This window comes from Narcine bancroftii, chromosome 2 (genome assembly GCF_036971445.1).
Source record: "Narcine bancroftii isolate sNarBan1 chromosome 2, sNarBan1.hap1, whole genome shotgun sequence".
Lineage (NCBI taxonomy): Eukaryota > Metazoa > Chordata > Chondrichthyes > Torpediniformes > Narcinidae > Narcine > Narcine bancroftii.
Window position 1 is genome coordinate 204,000,733 of NC_091470.1, and position 24,688 is coordinate 204,025,420.

Consider the following 24,688-nt stretch of genomic DNA (forward strand, 5'->3'; position numbering starts at 1 on the left):
GAATGGATGTGGCAAAGTTGTTTCCCATGGTCGGGGAGTCTAGGACAAGAAGGCATAACTTAAGCATAAAAAGGCACCAATTTAAAACAGGGATGCGGAAAAATGTATTTAGTCAGAGGGTTGTGAGTTTGTGAAACTTGTTGCCACAGGCAGTTGTGGAAATGAGGTTGTTAAGACAGAGATGACAGGTATTTGATTAGTCAGGGCATCAAGCGTTATGGGGAGATAGCTGGGGAGTGGGAGGATGGATCAGCTCGTGATTAGAATGACGGAGCAGACGCAATGGGACAAAGGGCCAACTTCTGCTCCCATATATTGTGAAGTCTTACCTGCCCTGGAAGAGGATCCATGTGCTGAAACCCTCCCTCCTTCACCAGCTCCTTGGTCATGCATTTAACTACTTTCTCCCTTGCTATGGACTGGGGAGTAATCATAGAACATTACAGCACAGAAAGCAGGCCCTTCTAGTCTGCGCCAAACTATTAACCTGCCGTCCCACTGACCTGCAACCAGTCCATAGCCATCCATACCCCTCGCCTTTGCTTTAATGTGAAAATTGAGCCCGCATTCGCCACTTCAGCTGATAGCTTGCTCCATTACTCTCTGCATGGAGAAGATCCCCCTAATGATCCCCTAAACTTCCCCCTTCATCTTGGCCTCTCTCTTGTATCTCGCCTAACCTCAATGGAAAATGTCTGAATTTACTGTATCGATACCCCTCATCATTTTGTTTGCCTCCATCAAATCTCCCCTCATTCTTCTACGCTCCAGGGAATAAAGTCCTAACCTATTTAATCTTTCCCTGTAACTCAGTTCCCGAAGTTCCAGCAACATCCTAGTAAATCTTCTCTGCACTCTATCAATCTTACTGATAATCAATTCATGTTCAACCTCCTGAAAGAGCTTAGGACTGTTTGCATCAGCAATCTTCTGTGTCTCCTATACCCCTCATCATTTTGTATACATCTATCAAATCTCCCCTCATTCTCCTCATCAAAGAATAGAGGAACTGGCCATGAGCAGTGTTGGGAGATTGAACAAGAATAAGCATTTAAAAGGGAACTGGAGAAAGTTTTCTGGTGGGGAAAGAGCAAAGCTTGGGCTGCTGTGAGGGACTGTGGATGATAAAGTGGAGTGGAATGTGACTTTTCAAACTCTCGGAAGCTGCTTGGTCACCATTTCTTCCATGAGCTGATTATGTAATACATTTTTAAAAAGACTTTTTTTCCCCCTCTGTTTGCAGGAGAGGCCTCAACCCCCCTCACCGAGTGAAGTCCATCTCCATGACAACCTTTACTGAACAGGAAATTGAATTTCTCCAGGCACATGGCAATGAGGTGAGCTTGCGCCCTGGTGGGGGAAATCTCTGCAGTCACCTGACGCAGGGTAGGGGGGAGGGGAAGTCGCAGAGTTGGGTTCAGTAAAAAGCAAAAGAATGTCAAGGCCAGTTCATGTAATGCATCCCAGACTGGGAGAACCGTTAACCGTTGTTCACTGCACAATCAGGGATAATTTGTCCGTCTGGACCACACAGGCAAGAATTTCCCATTCTCTTGACTCCTGACAAACAACACCGGACAATGAAGATTTTGCCTCCTGTACACTTGAGAGTATTTTATGGATTTTGGGCTGCCAATCATGCAAATTACCGTAAAATTTCTTATCACGTACCTTTTTTTTGATATAACCTATTTTTGTGTTTCCTGTCATACTAGTAAAATGCCCACAAACCAAAGCTGTTCAGTTAGTGCAAGCATACCTGGGCATGCACTCAGCGCAAGTGCTATGCACTTGCCTTGGGCCTGGGCATGCATGGAAGGCATTTAAAGAAGCTGAGAATTTTCTTGGCAACTGCAGAGCACCAAACTACATCCAGCTGATTGACCACATGCTTCAAGCAGACAAAGCCATTAAGTCATTGAAAATTCATTTTCTGCAATCATACTTGGACTTCTTCCCTGCTGATCTTGGTGCCGTCAGTGATGAACATAGTGAAAGGTTTCACCGGGACATTTCGACCATGGAAAAGGGCAACTGGAATCCGTCACTGCTGACTATCTATTGTTGGACACTGGCCCAAGAGGCATCAGATGCAGAGTACAAATAAAAATCGGTGACAAAACATTTTTAGGTCATTTGAACTAATGCAGGGGTTGCCAACCTTTTCATTTTTAATTTAGTCAAACAGCATGGTAACAGGCCGATTTGGTCCACTTGCTGCCCAATTAACCACATCTCCAGTACATGATCATGGGCTGGAATGGCATTTTACCATGCTGACATGGACATTTACCCCCTCCATAAATCTTCGTCCGCGAAGCCAAGCCAAAGAAAAGATGTCTAAATTAAAAATGAAAAGATTGGCTATTCTTAAATTAATGCAATGTCAGAATCAGAATTTATTGTCGCATTCATGTTATAACCATCTTACAACATTACTATAAAAAAAATTGCATGAGAAGTAAGGTTCATAGATTATTCACAATTCTGACGTCAGTGGGGAAGAAGCTGTCCTTGTGCCTTTGAGTCCTCACCTTTAGACTCCTGTTCTTTTATCCCCAATGGTGGCAATGTGTCAGCATCATTTTGCGATTAAACATGCTAAATTCAATAAAACAATTTCATGTTTTTGCATCTTCCCACGTGATACAGCAAAACTGAAATGATCTTTATGTTCAGTTTGAAGTTGTTTATCACGATCCCCAATTTCCTTTCGGGAACTAACCCTTTTGGGGGGAAAAATTGTCCAGTGTAATCAAGGGCAGGGCTTTGTGGGTGGTATGAACACTTTGCTGGTGAGGTGTTTCCTATTTTTGTCTTTCTCCTATGTTCTCAGACTCTGCACAAAGTGAGCTGAGGCCTCATCTAGATCACTGCGTGCAGTTCTGGCCCCCTTACTTGCGGAAGGATGGACTGACTTTGGAGGTGGGGCAGAGGAGATTCACCGGGTTGACTCCAGAGATGAGGAGGTTATCTTATGAGGAGAGATTGAGTCGTCTGGGACTGTACTTGCTGGAATTTAGAAGAATGGTAAGGGAGCTTATAGAAACAAATGGCCCTTTGTCCCATTGCGTCTGCTCCGTCATTCTAATCACGAGCTGATCCATCCTCACTTAGAAAAGTGAGGTGGGGGAAACCAGAAGAAGGGGAAGTAGTCTCAAGATCCAGGGGAGTAGATTTAGGATGGAGATGAGGAGGACTGCTTTTCCCAGAGGGTGGTGAATTTGTGGAATTTGCTGCCCATTGAAGCAGTGGAGGCGAGCTCAGTAAATAGATTTAAGACCAGGTAAGATGGATTTATACAAAGTAGGGGAATTAAGGGATATGGGGACAAGGCAGGTCGGTGGAGATGAGCCCATCATCAGATCAGCCATGATCACGTTGAATGGAGGAGTAGACTCATTCAGCACCACTGCTAGCCCTGCTGGGTCAGTTAGACTATGCCAACTTCTCTGTGAATTTCAATTCATGGGGTTGGCTCACTGAGCCAGAGGAACAGAGGCTCTGTTCTCTCCCATGGCACAAAGAAGGGCATGGTGGTCAGTACATTTGCTGTGGTTGGATGCGTCAGCTGTGGTTGGATGCGTCAGCTGTGGTTGGATGCGTCAGCTGTGGTTGGATGCGTCTGCTGTGTATGTGAGTGGTAGAAACTGGGGAAGCCAGGTGATTGTAATACAGGCAGAATCAAATGGGATGAGTGTAAGTTTGTGTTTGAGGGCTAGTAGAAACTTGGTGAACTGAAGGTTCTTTTCTGTGCTTTGTGGCTCGACCAGAAGCTGTTTGGAGATATTTTTCAATTGTCACCACAACCCAATGTTGCTTTTAAGTGGGGGTGGGAATCAGTGTTTGAGTCGATAAAGTGCCTTACCTTGAAAAAGGACCTGTTCTCTGCTGCTATGTTCTATGTAAGGGCTTAGGCCTGAAACATCGGTAATACAGTAGAATCCCCATTATCTGGAATTCAATCAACCAGAAACCCAAAACAACTGGCAAAAAAACAAGCAAATAAATAACATTTTAAATACATAAGAATAAATAACATTTTCAAATAAAAGTTTAAAATTGTTAAATGTTCTCCGAAGCAGCACACAACCCCTTGGTGAAGATTGGAGCAAATATTCAGCCTGTGGAGTGCCGCGGTCGTGCTCCGCCTGCAGCAGCCGTTTGGATAAATTTGTCTTTGAATAGAATGGCCACGCCCAGGGTGGATTGCCAGCCGATGTCTCTCGCTGCTGGGGCGATTCTCCTGAAGTGTCTCCCTATCCCTGCCTAGTAAGAATCTTTATTCATATTAGGAAGGCTTTATCTGTAAGCGTGGGGGGTTAAATACAATGGTGGCACGGTTAGCATGGCGGATAACACAACCCTATTACAGCACCAGTGACTGGGGGGTCGAATTTAAAGTCTGTAAGTAATGGGAATTACCTAATTAGAATTAACTTGACATAATTAGTATAATACTGATTATTTTCAAATTACTTAGGTTTTGCACTGCCTTTTAAACTGTGTATTCCTAATGCAGGTGTATTAGTTAGCCATAGTAACTACTCTTTGCAGACGATGCCGCTTTAGTTGCCCATTCAGAGCCAGCTCTTCAGCGCTTGACGTCCTGTTTTGCGGAAACTGCCAAAATGTTTGGCCTGGAAGTCAGCCTGAAGAAAACTGAGGTCCTCCATGACTACCAGCACCCCACATCTCCATCGGGCACACAAAACTCAAAACGGTCAACCAGTTTACCTATCTCGGCTGCACCATTTCATCAGATGCAAGGATCGACAACGAGATAAACAACAGACTCGCCAAGGGAAATAGCGCCTTTGGAAGACTACACAAAAGAGTCTGGAAAAACAACCAACTGAAAAACCTCACAAAGATAAGCGTATACAGAGCCGTTGTCATACCCACACTCCTGTTCGGCTCCGAATCATGGGTCCTCTACCGGCATCACCTACGGCTCCTAGAACGCTTCCACCAGCGTTGTCTCCGCTCCATCCTCAACATTCACTGGAGCGCTTTCATCCTTAACGTCGAAGTACTCGAGATGGCAGAGGTCGACAGCATCGAGTCCACGCTGCTGAAGATCCAGCTGTGCTGGGTAGGTCATGTCTCCAGAATGGAGGACCATCGCCTTCCCAAGATCGTGTTATATAGCGAGCTCTCCACTGGCCACCGTGACAGAGGTGCACCAAAGAAAAGGTACAAGGTCTGCCTAAAGAAATCTCTTGGTGCCTGCCACATTGACCACCGCCAGTGGGCTGATATCGCCTCAAACCGTGCATCTTGGCGCCTCACAGTTCGGTGGGCAGCAACCTCCTTTGAAGAAGACCGCAGAGCCCACCTCACTGACAAAAGGCAAAGGAGGAAACACCCAACCCCAATCAACCAATTTTCTGCTGCAACCGTGTCTGCCTGTCCCGCATCGGACTTGTCAGCCACAAACGAGCCTGCAGCTGACGTGGACATTTACCCCCTCCATAAATCTTCGTCCGCGAAGCCAAGCCAAAGAAGAAGAAGTAACTAGGTGTCTCAGCCAACCGGAAAAGTTCCATATGTGGCATCCCCGATCCTCATGGGTGCCGGATCATAAGGATTCTACTGTATATCTTTACCTCCTGTGGACACTGAGACTGACCGGCTGAGTTCCTCCAGCATTTAAAACTTCATCCCGCTGTCCTGAATTGCTTGATAACCCACTGTTAAAATGATATGGTCTGCTAGTCCCATTCTAGCACCGTGCCCAGAAACTGTTTCCCACCAATCTTTCACACAAGGAGCAATCACCCTTGTCCTTGTGCTTCGTCTTCATCAATATTTCATCACCTGGTGACCACCGATCATTGGTGGTCCATGTATTTGTTCTGTGTGGTCTGTCTGTTTGGGTTTTCTCTGGGGCTCCAGTTTTCTCCCACTGTTCAAAAATGGACATGTGGGCCAAAATGGCCTGTTACCTTGATGTACATTTTTTTTTAAAAAGAACATCAAGGTTATCAATTTGACAGCAAGAATGGACTAATGACAATGTTTCTCAAGCAAAATATTTCAATAACAGTTGGGTTTAGAGTAATGTTCTCAGCCTTCCTTCCCACTCACATCCCCCCCCCCTCTTAAGCAATCCCCTACTAAGCACAGAGCAGCTATGGTGTAGGAAACCTTTTAATTTAGGCACACAACACGGTATCAGACCATTTCAGCCTATGAGTGCAGGGGGTGCAGGTTCATTGGGTGGCACGGACTTTTGGGCTGAAAGGGTCAGTTATCGTGCTATATGCCTAAATTAAAAAAGGTTGCCTACCCCTGGCACAGGCATTACTTAAATTGATACGTGAGTGGAAAGGAAAAAGTTTGAAGACCATTGTTGTACAGCAACCATACCTCTCTGATATTAAGTGACTCCAGGTCGTGGGTGTCAGATTCTGTAAGAGTATACCCTTGATGAGTTTTGTGTTGACTGAGCTCGTGGTTTCAATGTGATATCTGGCACCCTCCTATCAAGCGTCTCCAGGTGACAATTGCTCATTCACTTCATCTGCCTTTCCTCCCGTTCTGAAGCTGTAGATGTCTTCTTGCTGCTTGCAGGTTTGAGGTAGGAACTACTCATCAGTTTCATTTAATACCTGTGATTTTTTTATACAGTGGCGTATAGCTTCTAGACCCTTTAGAATTTCAACATTTAATATGAACAATCATAAAAATTAAAAAGTAAAAGCCGAATGCTGGAGAAACTTGGCTGTCCTTTGTGTAGCAAGGATAAAAATACATAACTGACGTTCTATATAAACCTTCCTGAAGGGTTCAAGCTCAAAACATCAGTTCTGGATCTTTATCTTTGCTGTATGCGGTACACTGTTCAACCTGATGAGTTTCTCCAGCATCGTGTTTTTACTTCCACTACGGTATCTGCAGACTTTCGTGTTTTACTTTATAAAAATTGAAATGTTGCTTTCAGACTCTGATGACAACTTCACCACAGTTATCCTGCAAAATTTGAGCCAATTTGAAACATGCAGAATTGGCATAAAATTGGAAAATGAGTTGAAGGAATTTAATTTTTGTAAGAATAGGGTGGTCACATTTTACATTAAAAATAAGAATCTAATTGGGGATAGAAAATGGAAGACAAACACAAGTTGCTAAGTTTCAATCAGATCAGAATTGGCATAACAAACATGGGGTGGGAAGGGTGGCAGCTCTATGAATGCAGAGCTGGAAGAAAGGTGAGAGAGAGAGGAAGCGGGGAGCTGGACACATAGGGATAGAAGTGAGAGAGAGTTGGGGTGGGAGGGGTGAACGGAAACCAGAGAAGTCAGTGTTAATGGAGGGTGCCCAGGTTTGTGGGTGGTTTCAGTTGGGCAGTTTACGAGATCATGTACAGACATGTCAGCTTGGGAATGGAACATGGAATTGAAATGGGCCTCCACTGCCCACAGCTGCACATCCTTCATTTCTTGCTCATATGCCCTGGCCCCCTCAACCCTTAGACGCAACATGGGCAGGATTCTCCTTGTACTCATCTACCCCCCCCTCCCCCCCACCACCAGAAATATCTTTCCCTCCTTCCACAGGGACTGCTCTCCATCACTCCTTCGTCCAGTCATCCCTTTCCACCAATCACCCCCATGGCACCTACCCCTGTGACCACAGAAAATGCTCCACTTGTGCGCGCAGCTCATCGCTCACCACCATTCAGATCCCAAACAATCCTTCCTGGAAAAAATTTGGGGATTACGATAGACAAATTCAAGCTGAACACCAAGGTAACTTTAGATTTGCTTTATCATGTAGGAAGATGGAGAAACATTATCGAATTTAACGTGTTTAATTGCATAATGATGTTGACACAAGCTCCCAGTTTGTGGAGCCCAGGGTTTGTCTTAGTCACCAAATTTACAACTGAGGTAGAGCTCAGGCTTTCTTGATAAGTGCCGTCATGCACTCATGTACATGAGTGTTAGCTGTATATTCACCACAAATGTTACAGAATGTATCGCAGCTGTTGTGAGATTGACAGGACCTTTTTGCTGTGTTGAATCTGATGGTGGAGGGGTAGCAGCTGTCTACAACACCTTAATTCAATCTTAGTGTCATCAGCAAACTTGGTGATCTAATTTACCACATTATCATCCGGATCATTGATATAGACGACAAACAACAATGGACCCAGCACTGATCCCTGAGGCACACCACTAGCCACAGTTCTCCAATCCCTCACCACTACCCTGGCTTCTTGTCTAGCCATCACCAAATCCAGGGTTGACTTTTGCACGAAATGTATGGAAAGTAGCAGATTTTTTTGGCCAATAATGGGGGGGGTCAACTTTTTCATGAAATCGACTTTTACACGTATATATAGTGTATGTGTAGAACTCAGGGAAGTGGGGCTAATTTGGGTTGGTAGAGCGGTTGGTGAGAAGATGGGCTGAAGAGCCTGTTTCCACCTTGTAAAACTCTCTCATCTGAAAAGCTTTAATCTCAGCTGTGTTATGCTTCTTCCTTAAAGTTTTTAAATTTAGACATACAGCACGGCAACAGGCCCTACCGCCCCATGAGCCCGTGACACCCAAATACTCCAATTGACCTACACATTCCCCCCCCCACCCCCCATATGTATTGGAGGGTGGGAAGAAACCCATGTAGACGCGGGGGGTATTTTCAAACATCTTACAGACAGCGGTGGATTCGAGCCCGGGCTGCTGGCACTGTCCCCGCGATGCCAACCTCTCTGGGACTCTGTGAATTTGGGCCACGTCAATAGGCAGAGATTTAGACCATTTACCAAACTGGAAGCCGCCTGACTGAAATGAGCTGGCTCAATGCAAGCTGGGGAATAAGCTTTGACCTTATGGTCCCCGACCTCGGTAATGGAGAAGAATAGGTTAGAATGGGTATGTCACAATTCCAAAGCACTGTCTGTTCAAAGAGGAACCTCTGAAGCAAGTAGAAGAGGAAATTTTGGCTGAAGCAATGAGCTCACGCTGTATTTTGTTTGTGGATGTGTCTGTCTTCTCCTGGTTTTTCATGCAAGTTGCCGCCAAGCCACATCTACTGACATCATAAACAAGAAGCATGTTGAGGACATTGAGGAAGGGCCCAGGCTTGAAAAGTCAATAACATATACAGTGCAATAAATTCTGATTCTGAACATGCATCTCTGGCCTCTTGGCTGTGGGACCATGCTCCTATCCCTGTCCCTTTCCTCCCCTCATCAACCACCATTTTGTTTGAGCACCAGCCTACATTTTGTTCATACCTTGATGAAGGGGTCAAGCCTGATCCTTTAGTTAAGTGTCTTTGCTGTATAAGGTACACTACTTGACCTGCTGAGTTTCTCCAGCATTGTGCTTTTACTTCAATCACGTTGTGTTTTCATGAAATTTGTTGTTTCACGGCAGTGTGACGGAATTGTAATATTAATCTTTAGGCATATGAAATTCTCTCTATATTTTTAGTAAAATTATTTTGTGGGTTTGACCACAGGTGACACTCACAGACCCTTACACACAGAAACCATTTTGAAAGTCGAAATGTCTGTTAAAACATTGTTGGCTGAAGCTGTGTAAACAGCTATAAAACCAGAAGCAGTTGTTCACTGAAATTGCTGGAATAATGGTGCTTGCTTAGGAGGAGCACGTGTGTACACACTCATTCTGCTGGTTGAGCTATGCAGACAACTTGGAACCACATTCTCTGTCAAACATTTGGAAGAGATAACACTCAGGAAAACATGAGTCAAGCAAACAGGTCTTTGATCATTTGTATAAACAGGCAAGAGGCCATCTGCCATGATTTGTGCTTTTGGAGAAAGGAAACCAAGTCAGCAATGATGTCATGTCACATGATTAAAGACATTTTCAGAGAACATATTTCTGAAAATAGACATTGCTTGGCCATCCTGTAAGTCACAGGATTAAAGATGCAGTAACCAGAGAGGTATTGTTATGTGTAACTCCTGGTCAAAGTAGCTTTTGAAAGAGAATGACCACTTCTGGCTGTCTCTGTAAGAGAGAGAGGGCAGTCTTCCTGTGCACATTTCTACATGAGCACTTCATGTAATCCTTGCCTTGGTTTGTGAAATCATTGTGCAGAGATTACAAGTACTGAAACCCAAGTTTCTGTGGGGGCGGGAGAGAAATCATTTGTATGAAGAAACAATTCTCTGAAACCGATGCCACAAGAATCTCGCGAGTTTCGAGATGTCTGATGCCTCACACCTATCCCATAATTGCTGTTGAGTTGCAATTTAAAGAATCTGAGTGTCAAAACAAAACTGACTAAAAAATATCTCTTCAGAAATATGCCTGAACTGTAATGGCTTTTGGTTTTGCCACGCACACACTCTCTCGCGCTCTTGTACACATTTGCATGTAGTGGGGTTAAGTAGGAAGTGTCACGATATTAATACAAATTATAGTTTTGAAGATACCATTGTCTTGGTGAATTTCTATTGCTGCTGGCCTATGTTGTACCAGCAGGAATGCCATAAATTACATTTTTAAAAGAAAATCAAGTAAATAAATTAGTACAAAAGGAGAAAAAGGGAGGTTCATTGTCCATTTAGAAATCTGATGGTGGAGGGGAAGGAGCAGTTTTTGTACTGTTGGGTGATCGTCTTCAGGCACCTGAACCTCCTTCCTGTGAGAAGAGGGCGAAGAAGGGCTCAGGCCCAAAATGCCGGTAACATAGACGCTGCGAGATCTGCTGAGTTCCTTCAGCATTTGTTTTTACTTTAGTCACATCGCCTGCAGACCTTCGTGTTTTACTTTATAAGATGCACGTTGTCTTGATTGAAGGGCCGCTTCATATTGAGTGTTTCACTGGAATGGGCTCTGTGGAGCAAGGAAAAAGTTCATGTAAATTTCAACATGGAAGTTGAAAATTAAACCACCTTGATCAAATGGAGCGTTGCACGCAGTTCTGGTTGTCCAACTGAAGGAAGGATATCAGTTAGACTTTCGAGAAAATGGCGCAGAGATGCTGTGCTCCCGCAGGATCTAACACCGTCAGGTCTGCACAGGTGTTAAATGGCCTGTAATTGGAGCTGATGGTGGTTTTATTTAAAATTTCTGTGACCACGCATACTTCCCTAAGATGGCGGCGCTTATGATCAGCAGCAGCTCCAGGGGTCCGGGGAAGAAGTGGACTGGCACAGAGCACCAGAAAATGGGGAGAACCACCCTCCGCCCCACCTCGGTTTGAGAGGAGTCGACTCATGGGGTGGTGACCATGGCAGTATACCTGTGAGGGGTTCTGCAGCTGAAGAACACATAGGGGGCAGGCTGATGGCGATGAGAGGTGAAGAACCCACACATGCTGTTGGCAACTGGTCAAAGGACTCACTCCAGGCTGCGGACTGGTGGGGACTGGCTCGAGAGGACCAGTTATGTGAAAGGGCGCTGAAGGGTTCCTGATCATATTGGAGATTCAGATCTGGAGCTCGGGCTGCTGATGGTTTGTACAAGACTCCATGGGGCTGTGGAAGTACAGGAGGTGAATCCACCAGTGCGCTCTTTTGCTTCTCTTTCTCTGACTGTAAGAGGTGCTTCAAGCAATTTCTGCTGATTGCGAATCTGTCTTCCTTCTGGCAGATGAAAAGGCAAATTGCACTGTCTTTACTAAATTACAATAAAGGAATCTTAAAGTTGGAAAGGGTGTAGGAGAGATTCACCAGGATATTTCCAGGACTGGAGGGCATGTATTATTGGGAGAGGGTGGGCAGACTATTCTTGGAGTGCAGAAAGCTGAGGTTTATCAAATCCTGGGGGGAATGGATGAAGCGAATGCTCACTTTCCATTTCCCAGTGCGGGCGATCTTAGAGCAAGAGGGCAGAGGTTTAAGCTGAGGGTGGGGAGATTTGAAAGGGACCCGAAGGACATAGTTTTCACTCAGAGAGTTGTCTGTTTCTAACAAGTTGCCAGAGGAGGCTACAGAAGTAACCCTGGAAATTATAGGCCAGTCGGTAAGCCTGATGTCAATAGCAGGTAAATTTTTGGAAAGCACTCTCTGTGCTGTAATGTTCTATAGAAGCCGGTATATTTTGACATTTGGACAGATAGGAATGTTTTGAACACGCAACCCAGCCCAGCTCCTGCGGCCCGCGATGTTGTGCTGGCCAACATAATCCTACTCTACAATAATCTAACCTGTCCCTACCTTATACCCTCTATTTCTCTTACATCCACGTGCCCGTTTGAGGGTCTTTTGAATGACCCTACTGTACCAGCTTCCACCACCAAACTTGGCAGTGCATTCCAGGCACCCTCAGCTTTGTGTAACCTCTGATATCTCCCCTAAACTTTCCCCCCACTCACCTTGTCTGCTCTTGTCTACACTCAATTGACCTACACCCTGGTATGTTTTTGAAGGGTGGGAGGAAACCCATGCAGACATGGGGAGATCATAAAAACTCCTTACAGACAGCGCCAGGTCTGTAACTGGGTCACTAGCGTGGTCATGAGTGTTGCGCTAACTGTCCTGCCCTACGGTTCAAATGGGGGCAAAGGATGGGTAGTGTTGAAGAGTTAGGCTGAAGGGCCTACTCTGCTATGTTACTCTGCGTCCTCCCCCTCCTTTAACATTTAATAAAACCAGTGACTGCAGCTGCTGTCTGTTGGCCTCAGGACAGCAAAGACGAGCCAGGGAACTCTTGATTGTTGTCCACTGATGTATGTCAGATAAGAGCGTCAGGGTATGAGTCATCAAGTCACATAGCACGGAAACAAGCTCTCCCATCCAATGCTTTTTGCCAACCATCACTCACTTATTCACACTGAGCTTGTTAAATTCTCCCCACGTTCTCCCAGCCCTGCCTTTCAAGTGAGTGTGGTTCTATCCACATTAAAACCCCTGGTATCTGGCATTTGTGGGGCCGGAGAAGTGAATTTTCCAGTTGCTTGAGATTGCGTTTTGTGTGATTGGCGAACTAGTGGCAAGGCATGCCAATTTGGACTCAGGCCATTTTTAAACCATTCATAATACAATATATACTCCAGACTAGGTCCATGGGCAAACTGGAGCTGATCTGTTCAGTCACCGATATATCACATTATATCTGGCCAGTCCCTGTCCTGTTCATACCTTACATAGTGCTAGATACTCAAACAACAATTTTGAATACTTATACCTTTACTTCCAGTAATTTTTTTTGTTGTGGAACCTGGCAAAACAGCTGTTTTTACTCCAACTTTTGCAAAGTTACACTTTACACCAATATATACACCAATACGAACCAGCTGATGGCTGGGTATAAAACCAAGACACGGAGTCTTAAGGGTTAAGCTTCGCCTTGATGAAGGGCTCAAGCCTGAGCGTTGGTTATGTAGTTTTATCTTTGCTGTATAAAGTACACTGTTTGACCTGCCGAATTTCTCCGGCATTGTGTTTTCACTTTGTTAAATGTCCTATTTATTCTCCACGATTTTTTTGTCAGTTGTTTGAATTCTGGATAAACTGGTCTAACTGCATTTAACTTCCTTCACAACCTCACTATTGAAATACTTCACCACCAATTACATTTCCAAAAGGCAGCTATTTGTCACGATTCATGTCAATTTGTAAGATCACATGAGCAACCGTATGACAGTGAAACCAGACTCACTTCGCCATGGTGATTGATAGATAAATATGAGATGGGACAGAGGAAAGCTCCTCTGATCCTCTTTAAGATAATCCCCAGGATACTCGAATCAACTGGTACCCTTGGTTTGTGCTGTGGATTGTTAAAAAGAAAGCAGCGATGGAAGCCAGGATTTTCATCTGTGTGGTGACTCCTGGAAACTTGGATGAAAACCCGGGGCTTGAAGATCAAGATGCCAGTCATCACAATGGACGTGGGAGCATTTAAGTAAAAACACGGTGCTGGAGAAACTCAGCAGGTCAAGCAGTGTATTTTCTATAGCAAAGATAAAAATGCATAACCAATGTTTCGGGCTTGAGGTCTTCATCAAGGTGTGAGCAAAATGGTGGCAGAGGGGAATGAGCAGGGGGAGGAGCATGATCCCTCAGGCAGGACGTAAGGGAGGGAGGGCACACCAGCAAACAGGGAGGGGGGAGGCTCTGGTAATGGAGAGGGAACTGGGTGGAGAGCTGGAGGAAAGAAAGGAAAAGGGACAGGGAAGAGAGGAAGAACAGGGAGTGGTCTAGCAGAAACCAAGTTGATGTTAATCCCGTCTGGTTGGTGAGTGCCCAGATGGAAAATTAGGTGTTGCTCCTCCAATTTACAGTGCACAAGGCCATGGAGAGACATGTCAGCACAGGAGTGGGGCACAGAATTTTTTTTAAATTTTTAAAATTTTTTTTATTTTTCACACCATAAACCACATTAACCATGATACACACTTTTTCCTTTTCAAACATATACAGTGCCATTTTCTCCCCCCCCTCCTCCCATCCCACCCTCCCTACCTCCCCCCCCATCCATTTAAAGTACAAAATCTAAGATACATTAAACCAGTCAAACAATGTTGTCATTCAATAAAAATAAACAAGAAATTCCACTGAGTCAATTCTTATCATTTCCTTCTCCTTTCGTTAATTTAGGTAGTGCATGTCCAGTGGGGCACAGAATTGAAATGGTTGGTCACTGGGAGATTCCAGTCACTGATGTGGACAGAGGGAAGGAGCTCAGCGAAGTGATCTCCCAGTCTTCTCTGGTTTTTGCTAGCCTATTCCCTGTCCTCCTTCCCTTCCTCATGCCTCTGTCAGTGGAAAAAGCCTATGTACATGGACTCTATCCATCCCCCTTATAATTTTGAATACCCCTTATCAAATCGCAACTGAAAATCACATCCGCAGGCTCCTCCCAAAACCTCGCTGTAAACAACAAGGGCCTTTCCTCGAGGCAATCCAGAGTTCCAACATGACGTGTGTGTGTGTGTGCGTGTGCCAATGCCTGTGCATGCCTCTGTGTGTCATGTGTACGTTCCTTTAGGTGTATACACGCTTTGCATCTTCTACCGGTGGCCTGGTGGGTTCTCTCCTCCTCCCCCAGTGCTCTGGTTTCCTCCCATGTCCCAAAGCTGTGTGTGGGTGAGGGGCAGAATCTTGGGGGATTTGGTGGGAGTACGAAGATGCTAGGTTACATAGAAAATCAGTTGGTGGATGGAATTGCTCCTGGAAGCCAGAATAGACTAAATGGGCTGAAGATGATCTCCTACGTTGCAAGGAAATAGGCAACCTCCTCAGATGGAAGGAAGCTAAAGCAGCAGCAGTACCTTTTAACCTGCAATCAGCAAAGGTCCAGGCCCCACAGTACATGATGCAATTCACGAACCACCCAGCTCATTCCCCGCTCCAAACACCGCATTCCCTTTCCATAGATGGCTTAACTTTTCCTCCAAATTTTCCAAAATTGTTGAGTTGGACAGGTGCATAGGAACCATGGTTTCTGAAGGTTAACCTCACAAGATTCTGTTTCCAATAATCTTCTGATCCGTAACTTCCTCAACTCTGTCAGCAACTAACACCTCTGATACAGATTGTTCTCCACTACACTTTTCCTCATAATAAGGTTTCAACTTATTTATGTGACAAACCTGAGTTTTATTCCTTCGATCTGGAGTGTTAACAACATAGCTAACATCATTCAGTTTTGATTTAACTATGTACAGTCCAGAAAATCTAGCTCTCAAAGGATTGTCATGTGTTGGGAACAAAATCAAAATTTTACTTCCTGTCTTAAAATTCCTCTCTTGAGCTTCGTTTTACCCTGAGCCATTTCTAAATTCTCTTGAGCCAAAGTCCACACTTTTTTAAACCTATCTTTAAATTTGGAAACATAATCCAGCAAGTCCAATTGTACATCCTCATTAATCCACTCTTCTTAAATCAACATTACAGGCCCTTTAACCTGATGTCCAAACACAATTTCAAAAGGGCTGAAACCTAATGACTCCTGCACAGCCTCCCTTGCTGCAATTAACAATAAATTAATACCTTCATCCCAATCTTTCCCATTCTCCAGACAATAAATTCTCATCATATTTTTAAAGAGTAGAATGAAATCTTTCCAAAGCTTCCTGAGTTTCAAGATGGTACACTGATGAAGTGATCTGTTTTATTCCCAACTCATAAATCAACTGCTGAAACAACTCAGATGTAGAGTTGGATCCTTGATCACTCTGGATCTCTTTAGGCAATCCAAAAACTGTGAAAAATCTTTCCAGAGCCTTTACCACCGTTTTGGTTTTAATATTCCTTAATGGTATAGCTTCTGTAAATCTGAACGCTGTACACATAATTGTTAACAAGTACTGATTCTCAGACTTAGTTTTAGGCAGGGGAACCACACAATCCACAATAAATCTAGTGAAAGGTTCTCCAACAACAGAAATAAGATGCAATGGAGCCACTGGAGGACCCTGGCTAGGTTTCCCCACAACCTGACAAAAGTGACATATTCATCACCAATTTACAACTGCTGTTTTTCCACACACAAGCTTTAAATTAGCTTGAAAAAAACCCAATTAACTAATAAATTACAAAAACTCGCAAAGTTTAAGATCCCAAAACTCCAATTTTTAATCTGAAAGGACAAGCCCCCAAAAATGTTACGAGCCCAGAGGACCCCAAAACCCAGCAGCAATAGATATTCACCAAGACAAATGGTTACTTAAACAAAAGTTGCTTTTAATTATCTTTAAACATGAAAACAGGATCAAACTTTAACTTAATACTATTAATTAACCTAACTTAACCCCCTTCTAATTCTAAGCGCACGTGTATGTAACTTGTGTGTAAGTTCAGAAAAGTTCTTTGGTTCACAGTCCAATCTCACTTCTTATTCCTCCAAGTTTACTGGTTGCAGGCCATTCTTGTACTGTGCACAGAATTTAACATTTATGAAGTTCACCAGACTTTGGTGCTTGAAAGGTAAATAGTTACTGTTCAGGAAGGTTCTTGTCGGTTCTCAGAGAGAGATTTGTTGTTTGCTGGACACCCACAACTGATTCCTTGTCACCGGCCATTTCAGTGTCTTGCCGAAAAAACTTGCCCCATCAGGGTTTTCCTTTCTTTCAGGTCACGGAGTTCCTTTTTGTTTCCCTTACTCCAAGTGAAACATGAGGCAGCCAGTCCTCTCCTCTTCTATGAACCACAAGGATTTTGACGAGGCTGAACTAAGCACCCACAAACTGTCTTTCCACAAGCTTGTCAGCTTTTCTTGTTGCAGTCCCAGCTGCTGCTCTCTGTAGCACTGCACAACTGAATTCTGTCTTTCTCTCTCATGCGCTCTCTCTCTCTCTCTCTCTCTCTCTCTCTCTCTCTCTCTCTCTCAGAAACAGCCTGTTTTTCTCTCTCTACTTGCAAAACCACAAGATCCTCTGAGAACAGCAAGTTCCACTCCAGACAGCCGGCGGCTCAACGAGTTCTTTCATCTGTTGCCTTTTTGTAAATAACAATCCATTAGTGAAGTCTCTTGGCACTCTCCAAAGCTTTTGTAAAGGCTCTTAGCACTGGACTGTCTAGCATGTGCAGAGCTCCAGTATTTTAAATAAGATTTGTTTTAAAGTGTTTGTATGTGACCTACACTAAAAAAAACCTGTCCCAATTTATCTCCCAAAAACATATCTATAATCTGTCATAGCATAGAAAACACCTCGGCCGGCAGACAGTGTTTTCTCATGGCAGTAATTTTCCAGCCCTGGCAACGTCCACCTGTATCTCTTTGGAGCCTACTTCAGTAGATATTGACATCTTTCCCTCATATGTCATCCTTCTGTACGACACAGCGCACGTCACTCCAAGACGACGGTGGTGGAGTGGAGACAGTCGCCCACCTCCTTGCAGATTTGATAAGAATGTGTGGAGAAGGATGCTTGTCATGGTTCATCTCCAGCAGCAGTGTGACAGGACTCAAAAGACATCAAACACCTCTGGGTGCCCCCCCCACCACCTTTTTATTTAAGATGAAAGGCTTGGGCCCGAAATGGTGATTCTTTACTTCCTGTGGATGTTGTGTGATCAGCTGAGTTTCTAAGCTTTTTATAATTTTATGTTTGTATAAGATCCCCTCTCATTCTTCTAAATTCCAGCGAGTCCCATTCTCCCCTCAAAGGCCTTGTATACTTGGAATAGGTGGCAGGAGAACTGGGTTTACATTTGGGGTTAGTGTGGAGCTGTGTTCGATAGAGGATAGGTGGGCTAACAAACCTCAGTATGATTCGAGATGCCTTTATTGTGATGTAATAAAACAGGTGTACTATTACACAAAACTGACTTTAGCCTGCTGTAAGGTAGTCAGAGATTTGCATCAGCCGAAATTGCCCAGCATCCCGAGAAAGAGAAGCAAAACAAAGTAGCCCCCAGAGTCACCGAATGCCTGTGGATTTGCCTCCAGTGTTCCTGCGGCCACACGGAGTTCAATCCAAACTATTGGCAATCCAAGCTCCAGATACAATACTCCTAACATGATCAGGAAGCCTGCAGCACCCTAGGCACCCTCTCACAACCTAGTTTCAATACCTGGTACCCCTTCAGCTAGTCTTGAGCCAGTCTCCAGCAGTCCGCAGCCTAGTGTGAGTCCTTTGACTGCAGCCACCCGCAGCCTGTATGGGTTCCTCGCCTTGAGTCTCCCAACAACCCGCTACCTGTGTGTTCTTCAGCCGCCGAGCACCTCACTGGTCCTTTGCTGTGGTCAGTGTCCCATGGGTCATCTCCTCTGTTTCTCCTTCTCAAATTGGGGGTGGTCTCCCCATTTTTTGGTGCCCTGCCCCAGCCCTCTGCTTCCCCGGACTCTGCAACTCCTCAAGGCTGCTGCTGATCACAAGCTCCGCCACTTTGGACACAGACCCTGCAGTCACAGGATTTTAAGATATGGTATATGCCAGTGTATAGGAAGACTTGTGTATAGGACAACCAGAAATATTCACCTAAAATGTTGTTTTGAGTGATGCTCTTTATGGAAGACAACCCCCACCCCCAAAATCTGGCACTAGGCACTGATATTTTAATATCAAATTACCATGTAAAGATTTCAATTTTATTTGGAAACTTTAAAATAAAACACTGTCAGCTCCTGTAATAGCCGTCTAAAGCCTGCACAGGGCTGACGGCAGTAGGACTGGGTGGATGGATCCTGCAGAGGAGCGCTGAGACTTGACTGATAACTAACAGAACATACGCGAGATTGCTTCCGAGCCGGCAGGAAGATGGTGGCGTTGTTGAGACTTCGCTGCCAAAGGATGGTTCTGTGCAGGGTTTAAACGGCCTGCTAATGGAGCCGATGATGGTTTACCATATATGCCGGCGTATAGGACATTCCTTGAAACTTAACATCTTAAAATCAGGATCATTCTATACACCGGCATATATGGTAAAGCTTGGTTGGCTCTGTTAGCAGGCCGTTTAAAGCCTGAACAGAACCATCGGCATATGGACTGTGCAGTCGTGCTCATCGACCTGCCTGATACAGTTGAAAGCTTGCTACGAATAGATTGGTAGGAATAGCTTCCTCACTAAAATGACATTGAGCAGGATTCCAACAGTGTTTGTGTTGCAAATAGGTTGATGTGTTCACTGTTTACACAATAAGCTGGGCAGGGAGTTGGCCAGCAGTAGATGTTTCAACGACTGACTGCACAAGGTCATTGAGAACATGAAATAAGAACAGAGAAAATAAGAACAGGAGGCTGATTCACCTCTTGAAATTTCTCTGTCTTTTCACAATATCATGGTTTAAATCTCAAATAATTATCCTATCCTGTCCCTGTGTAAGACCATAAAACATCAGAGCAGAACTAGGCTATTCAGCCCATCGAGTTGGCCCCACCTTTTTAACATGACCTGATCCATTTTCCCACTCAGCCCCACTGCCTGGCCTTCTCCCCATAACTTTTCCGATTTATTGTCAGAGAACATACATGACAACCCCGAGATTCCTGTTTCCTGCAGGTGTGACTAATCGATTTGATGCCCTGGCCAATCAAGGGTGGCTCGGTTGGTGTAGTGGTTAGCGCAACGCTGTTACAGCACCAGTGATGGGGACCGACATTCGAATCCAGTGCTGTCTGTAAGAAGTTTGTATATTCACCCCTTGATGCCGTGGGTTTCCTCTGGGTGCTCCAGTTTCCTCCTATGCTTTAAACATACTGAGGATTGTACGTCACATGGGTGTAATTGGCTGGCGTGGGCCGAAATGGCCTGTTATCTTGCTGTATGAATAAATTTAAAAATGAAACCTATTGATCTTTGCCTTAAATACACCTAATGACACGGCCTCCGCAACCCTCTGTGGCAACACATTCCACAGATTCACCACTCTGGTTGAAGAAATTCCTCTGCATCTCTGTTCTAAGCAGGCGCTCTTCAATCCTGAAGTTGTGGTCTCTTGTCCTAGACTCTCCCACGAGGGAAACAACCTTTCGACATCTATACTCTGTTGACGTCTTTCAACATTCTAAAGGTTTCAACAGAATTCCCCTCTCATTCTCCTAGATTCCAACGAGGACAGGCCAGAGCTGTCAAACACTCTTCATATGATAACCCTTTCATTCCTTGATTGCTGTGATATCCTGAAATCTTTTTTGAGACTCTATATTTTGAATGCCATCAACCATTGTTTTCTTGAGAAATGTTCACAGCTTAAGTGAAGAAATATATCTTCAATTTAGTTCTCAGTGGCCTACTCTTTGTTTTGAGGCTGTAACCTTGCTCTGAGCGGAAAGCCCTTCAAAAGGTAGTGGACACAGCCCAGGATATCACAGCCAAGACCCTCCCCACCATTGAGAACATCTCCATGGAACGTTGCTGTCTGAGAGCGGCAGCAATCATCAAGGATCCACACCACCAGCACAGGCTCTGTCCTCACTGCTACCACCAGGAAAGAGGTCTAGGTGCTACAAGACTTGCACCACCAGGTTCAGGAACAGCTGCTACCCCTCCACCATCAGACTCCTCAACAACAAATTCATATAAGGACTCTTACTTCGCACTTTTTTTTTGGATTATTTATTTTCTGTATTTCAATTCAAAATTCGGAAGTGCAAAGAGTCTTGGGAGTACTTGTGCACGATACCCTAAAGGTTAACCTCCAGGTTGAGTCAGTGGTGAAGAAGGCGAATGCAAAGTTGCCATTCATTTCTTGAGGAATAGGATACGAGAGCAGGGATGTAATGCTAAGACTCTATAAAGCACTGATGAGACCACACTTGGAGTATGGTGGACAGTTTTGGGCGCCTTATTTGAGAAAGGATGTGCTGGCATTGGACAGGGTTCAGAGAAGATTTACTCGAATGATACCAGGAATGAAAGGATGAGTATATGAGGAACGATTGTCGGCCCTGGGTCTGTACTTGTGGGGAGTACAGAAGGATGGGGTGGGGGGAACCTCAGAGAGGCATTTCGAGTGCTGAAAGGCCTGAACAGAGTAGATGTGGCAAGGATGTTTCCCCATGGTAGGGGATTCTCGGACAAGAGGGCACAACTTCAGGATGAAGTTAAAACAGAGATGTGGAGAGATCTCTTTCGTTGGAGGGTGGTGAGTCTGTGGAACTTGTTGCCGCAGGCAACTGTGGAAGCGAGGTTGTTGGGTGTATTTGAGGCAGAGAGTGATAGGTATTTTTTTTTAAATTGTTTTTATTTTTCACACCATAAATCACATTAACCATGGTACACTTTTTCCTTTTCACACATATACAGTGCCATTTTCTCCCCCCCCCTGCCCTCCCATCCCACCCTCCCTACCTCCCCCCTCCCGTCCATTTAAGGTATACAATCGAGGATACATTAAACCAGTCAGACAATGTTGTCATTCAATAAAAATACACCAGAAATTCTACTGAGTCCATTCTTTTCATTTCCTTTTCCTTCCGTTAACTTAGGTAATGATTGTCCCCGGTAGGTTTTCGCTATTGTATTTAATGTAAGGCTCCCATATTTGTTCGAATATTTCAATATTATTTCTTAAACTATATGTTATTTTTTCTAATGGAATACATTTATTCATTTCTATATACCATTGTTGTATTTTCAAATTATCTTCCAATTTCCAGGTTGACATAATACATTTTTTTGCTACGGCTAGAGCTATCTTAACAAATCTTTTTTGTGCATCCTCCAAATCAATTCCAAATTCTTTGTTTTTTATGTTACTTAGGAGGAAGATCTCTGGATTCTTTGGTATATTGTTTTCTGTTATTTTATTTAATATCTGATTGAGATCTTCCCAAAATTTTTTTACTTTCTCACATGTCCAGATTGCATGAATTGTTGTTCCCATTTCTTTTTTACATCGAAAACATCTATCAGATACTGTTGGGTCCCATTTATTTAACTTTTGAGGTGTAATGTATAGCCTGTGTATCCAGTTATATTGTATGATACGTAACCTCGTATTTATTGTATTTCTCATCGTTCCGGAGCATAACTTCTCCCATGTTTCCTTTTTTATCTTTATATTTAAATCTTGTTCCCATTTTTGTTTAGGTTTACCATTTGTTTCCTCATTCTCCTTTTCTTGCAGCTTAATATACATATTTGTTATAAATCTTTTGATTATCATTGTATCTGTAATCACATATTCAAGGTTACTTCCCTCTGGCAAACTCAAGCTGCTTCCTAATTTATCCTTCAAGTAGGATCTCAATTGGTAATATGCCAGCGCTGTATCTTGAGTGATATTGTACTTATCTTTCATTTGTTCAAAGGATAAGAATCTATTTCCTGAAAAACAATTTTCTATTCTTTTAATCCCTTTTTTTTCCCATTCTCTAAAGGAAAGGTTATCTATTGTAAAAGGGAGTAACTTGTTTTGCGTCAATATTAGTTTTGGTAATTGATAATTTGTTTTCTTTCTTTCTACATGAATCTTCTTCCAAATATTGAGGAGATTATGTAATACTGGAGAACTTCTATGTTGTACCAATTTTTCATCCCATTTATATAATATGTGTTCAGGTATCTTTTCCCCTATTTTATCTAATTCTAATCTCGTCCAATCTGGCTTTTCCCTTGTTTGATAAAAATCTGATAGGTATCTTAATTGTGCGGCTCTATAATAATTTTTAAAGTTTGGCAGTTGTAAGCCTCCTTGTTTATACCATTCTGTTAATTTATCTCGTGCTATCCTCGGTTTCCCCCCTCTCCATAAAAATTTCCTTATTATTTTCTTTAACTCCTTGAAGAATTTCTCTGTCAGTTGTATTGGCAATGCCTGAAATAAGTATAATATCCTTGGAAAAATGTTCATTTTAATACCGTTTATCCTTCCTATTAGTGTTAGTGGTAAATCTTTCCAATGCTCTAAATCGTCCTGTAATTTTTTCATTAGTGGACAATAATTGAGTTTATATAGTTGGCCGAGATTTTTGTTTATTTGTACACCTAGATATCTTATTGCTTGCATTTGCCATCTAAATGGTGATTCCTTCTTAAATTTTGAGAAATCTGCATTATTCATAGGCATTGCTTCACTTTTATTTACGTTTATCTTGTAACCCGACACTTCTCCATATTCCTTCAATTTCTTATATAATTCTTTTATTGATAGTTCTGGTTCTGTTAAGTACACTATAACCTCATACGCAAATAAACTGATTTTATATTCCTTGTCTTTTATTTTTATTCCTTTTATATTATTATCTGTTCTTATCAATTCTGCTAGTGGTTCTATAGCTAACGCAAACAATAAAGGTGATAGTGGGCATCCCTGTCGTGTTGGCCTTTCGCTAACGGTCCCTTATATAATGCTTTAATCCAATTAATATACTTCTCCGGTAAACTGAATTTTTGCAATACTTTGAACAAATAATTCCATTCTACTCTGTCAAAGGCCTTCTCTGCGTCTAAAGCAACTGCTACTGTAGGTGCTTTATTCCCTTCTACTGCATGAATTAAGTTAATAAATTTACAAATATTGTCTGTTGTGCGTCTTTTTTTGATAAATCCAGTTTGGTCTAAATTTACCATTTTCGGTACATACTCTGCTAATTTGTTTGCTAATAGTTTAGCTATTATCTTATAATCTGTGTTAAGTAAAGATATTGGTCTATATGATGCTGGTGAGAGTGGATCTTTCCCTTGCTTTAGTATTACTGTAATTATTGCTGTTTTACATGAATCTGGTAAGCTTTGTGTTTTATCAATCTGGTTGATTACTTCCAGGAGGGGCGGAATTAATAAGTCTTTAAATGTTTTGTAGAATTCTATTGTGAATCCATCCTCTCCTGGTGTCTTATTATTTGGTAATTTTTTTATTATCTCTTGTATTTCTACTATTCCAAATGGCTCTGTTAATTTATTTTGTTCCTCTATTTGTAGTTTTGGTAGTTCAATTTTAGTCAGAAATTCATCTATTTTCCCTTCTTTCCCTTCGTTTTCAGTTTGGTATAATTGTTCATAGAATTCTCTAAAGTTTTCCTTAATTTCTTTTGGATTATATGTAATTTGTTTGTCTTTTTTCCTTGATGCCAATACCATTTTCTTAGCTTGTTCTGTCTTAAGCTGCCATGCTAGGATTTTGTGCGTTTTTTCACTTAGTTCATAATATTTCTGTTTTGTCTTCATTATATTCTTCTCCACCTTATATGTTTGTAGTGTTTCATATTTTATTTTTTTATCCACCAATTCTCTTCTTTTAGTTGTATCTCCCTTCATTGATAATTCTTTTTCTATATTTACTATTTCCCTTTCCAACTGCTCTGTTTCCTGATTATAGTCCTTCTTCATCTTGGTTGCATAACTTATTATTTTCCCTCTAAT

The 24,688-nt window shown here is 43.0% G+C and overlaps 1 protein-coding gene across 5 annotated transcripts in view; it reads left to right on the forward strand.

Moving 5' to 3' along the window:
- LOC138755013 (arf-GAP domain and FG repeat-containing protein 1-like) overlaps positions 1 to 24,688 on the forward strand; it is a 146,361-nt gene that overhangs the window by 44,396 nt on the left and 77,277 nt on the right. For all 5 annotated transcript variants that reach the window (XM_069920152.1, XM_069920150.1, XM_069920148.1 and 2 more), the window contains exon 2: positions 1,244 to 1,337. In XM_069920152.1, coding sequence (XP_069776253.1) covers positions 1,244 to 1,337 — 94 coding nt within the window. The remainder of the gene's footprint in view (positions 1 to 1,243; positions 1,338 to 24,688) is intronic.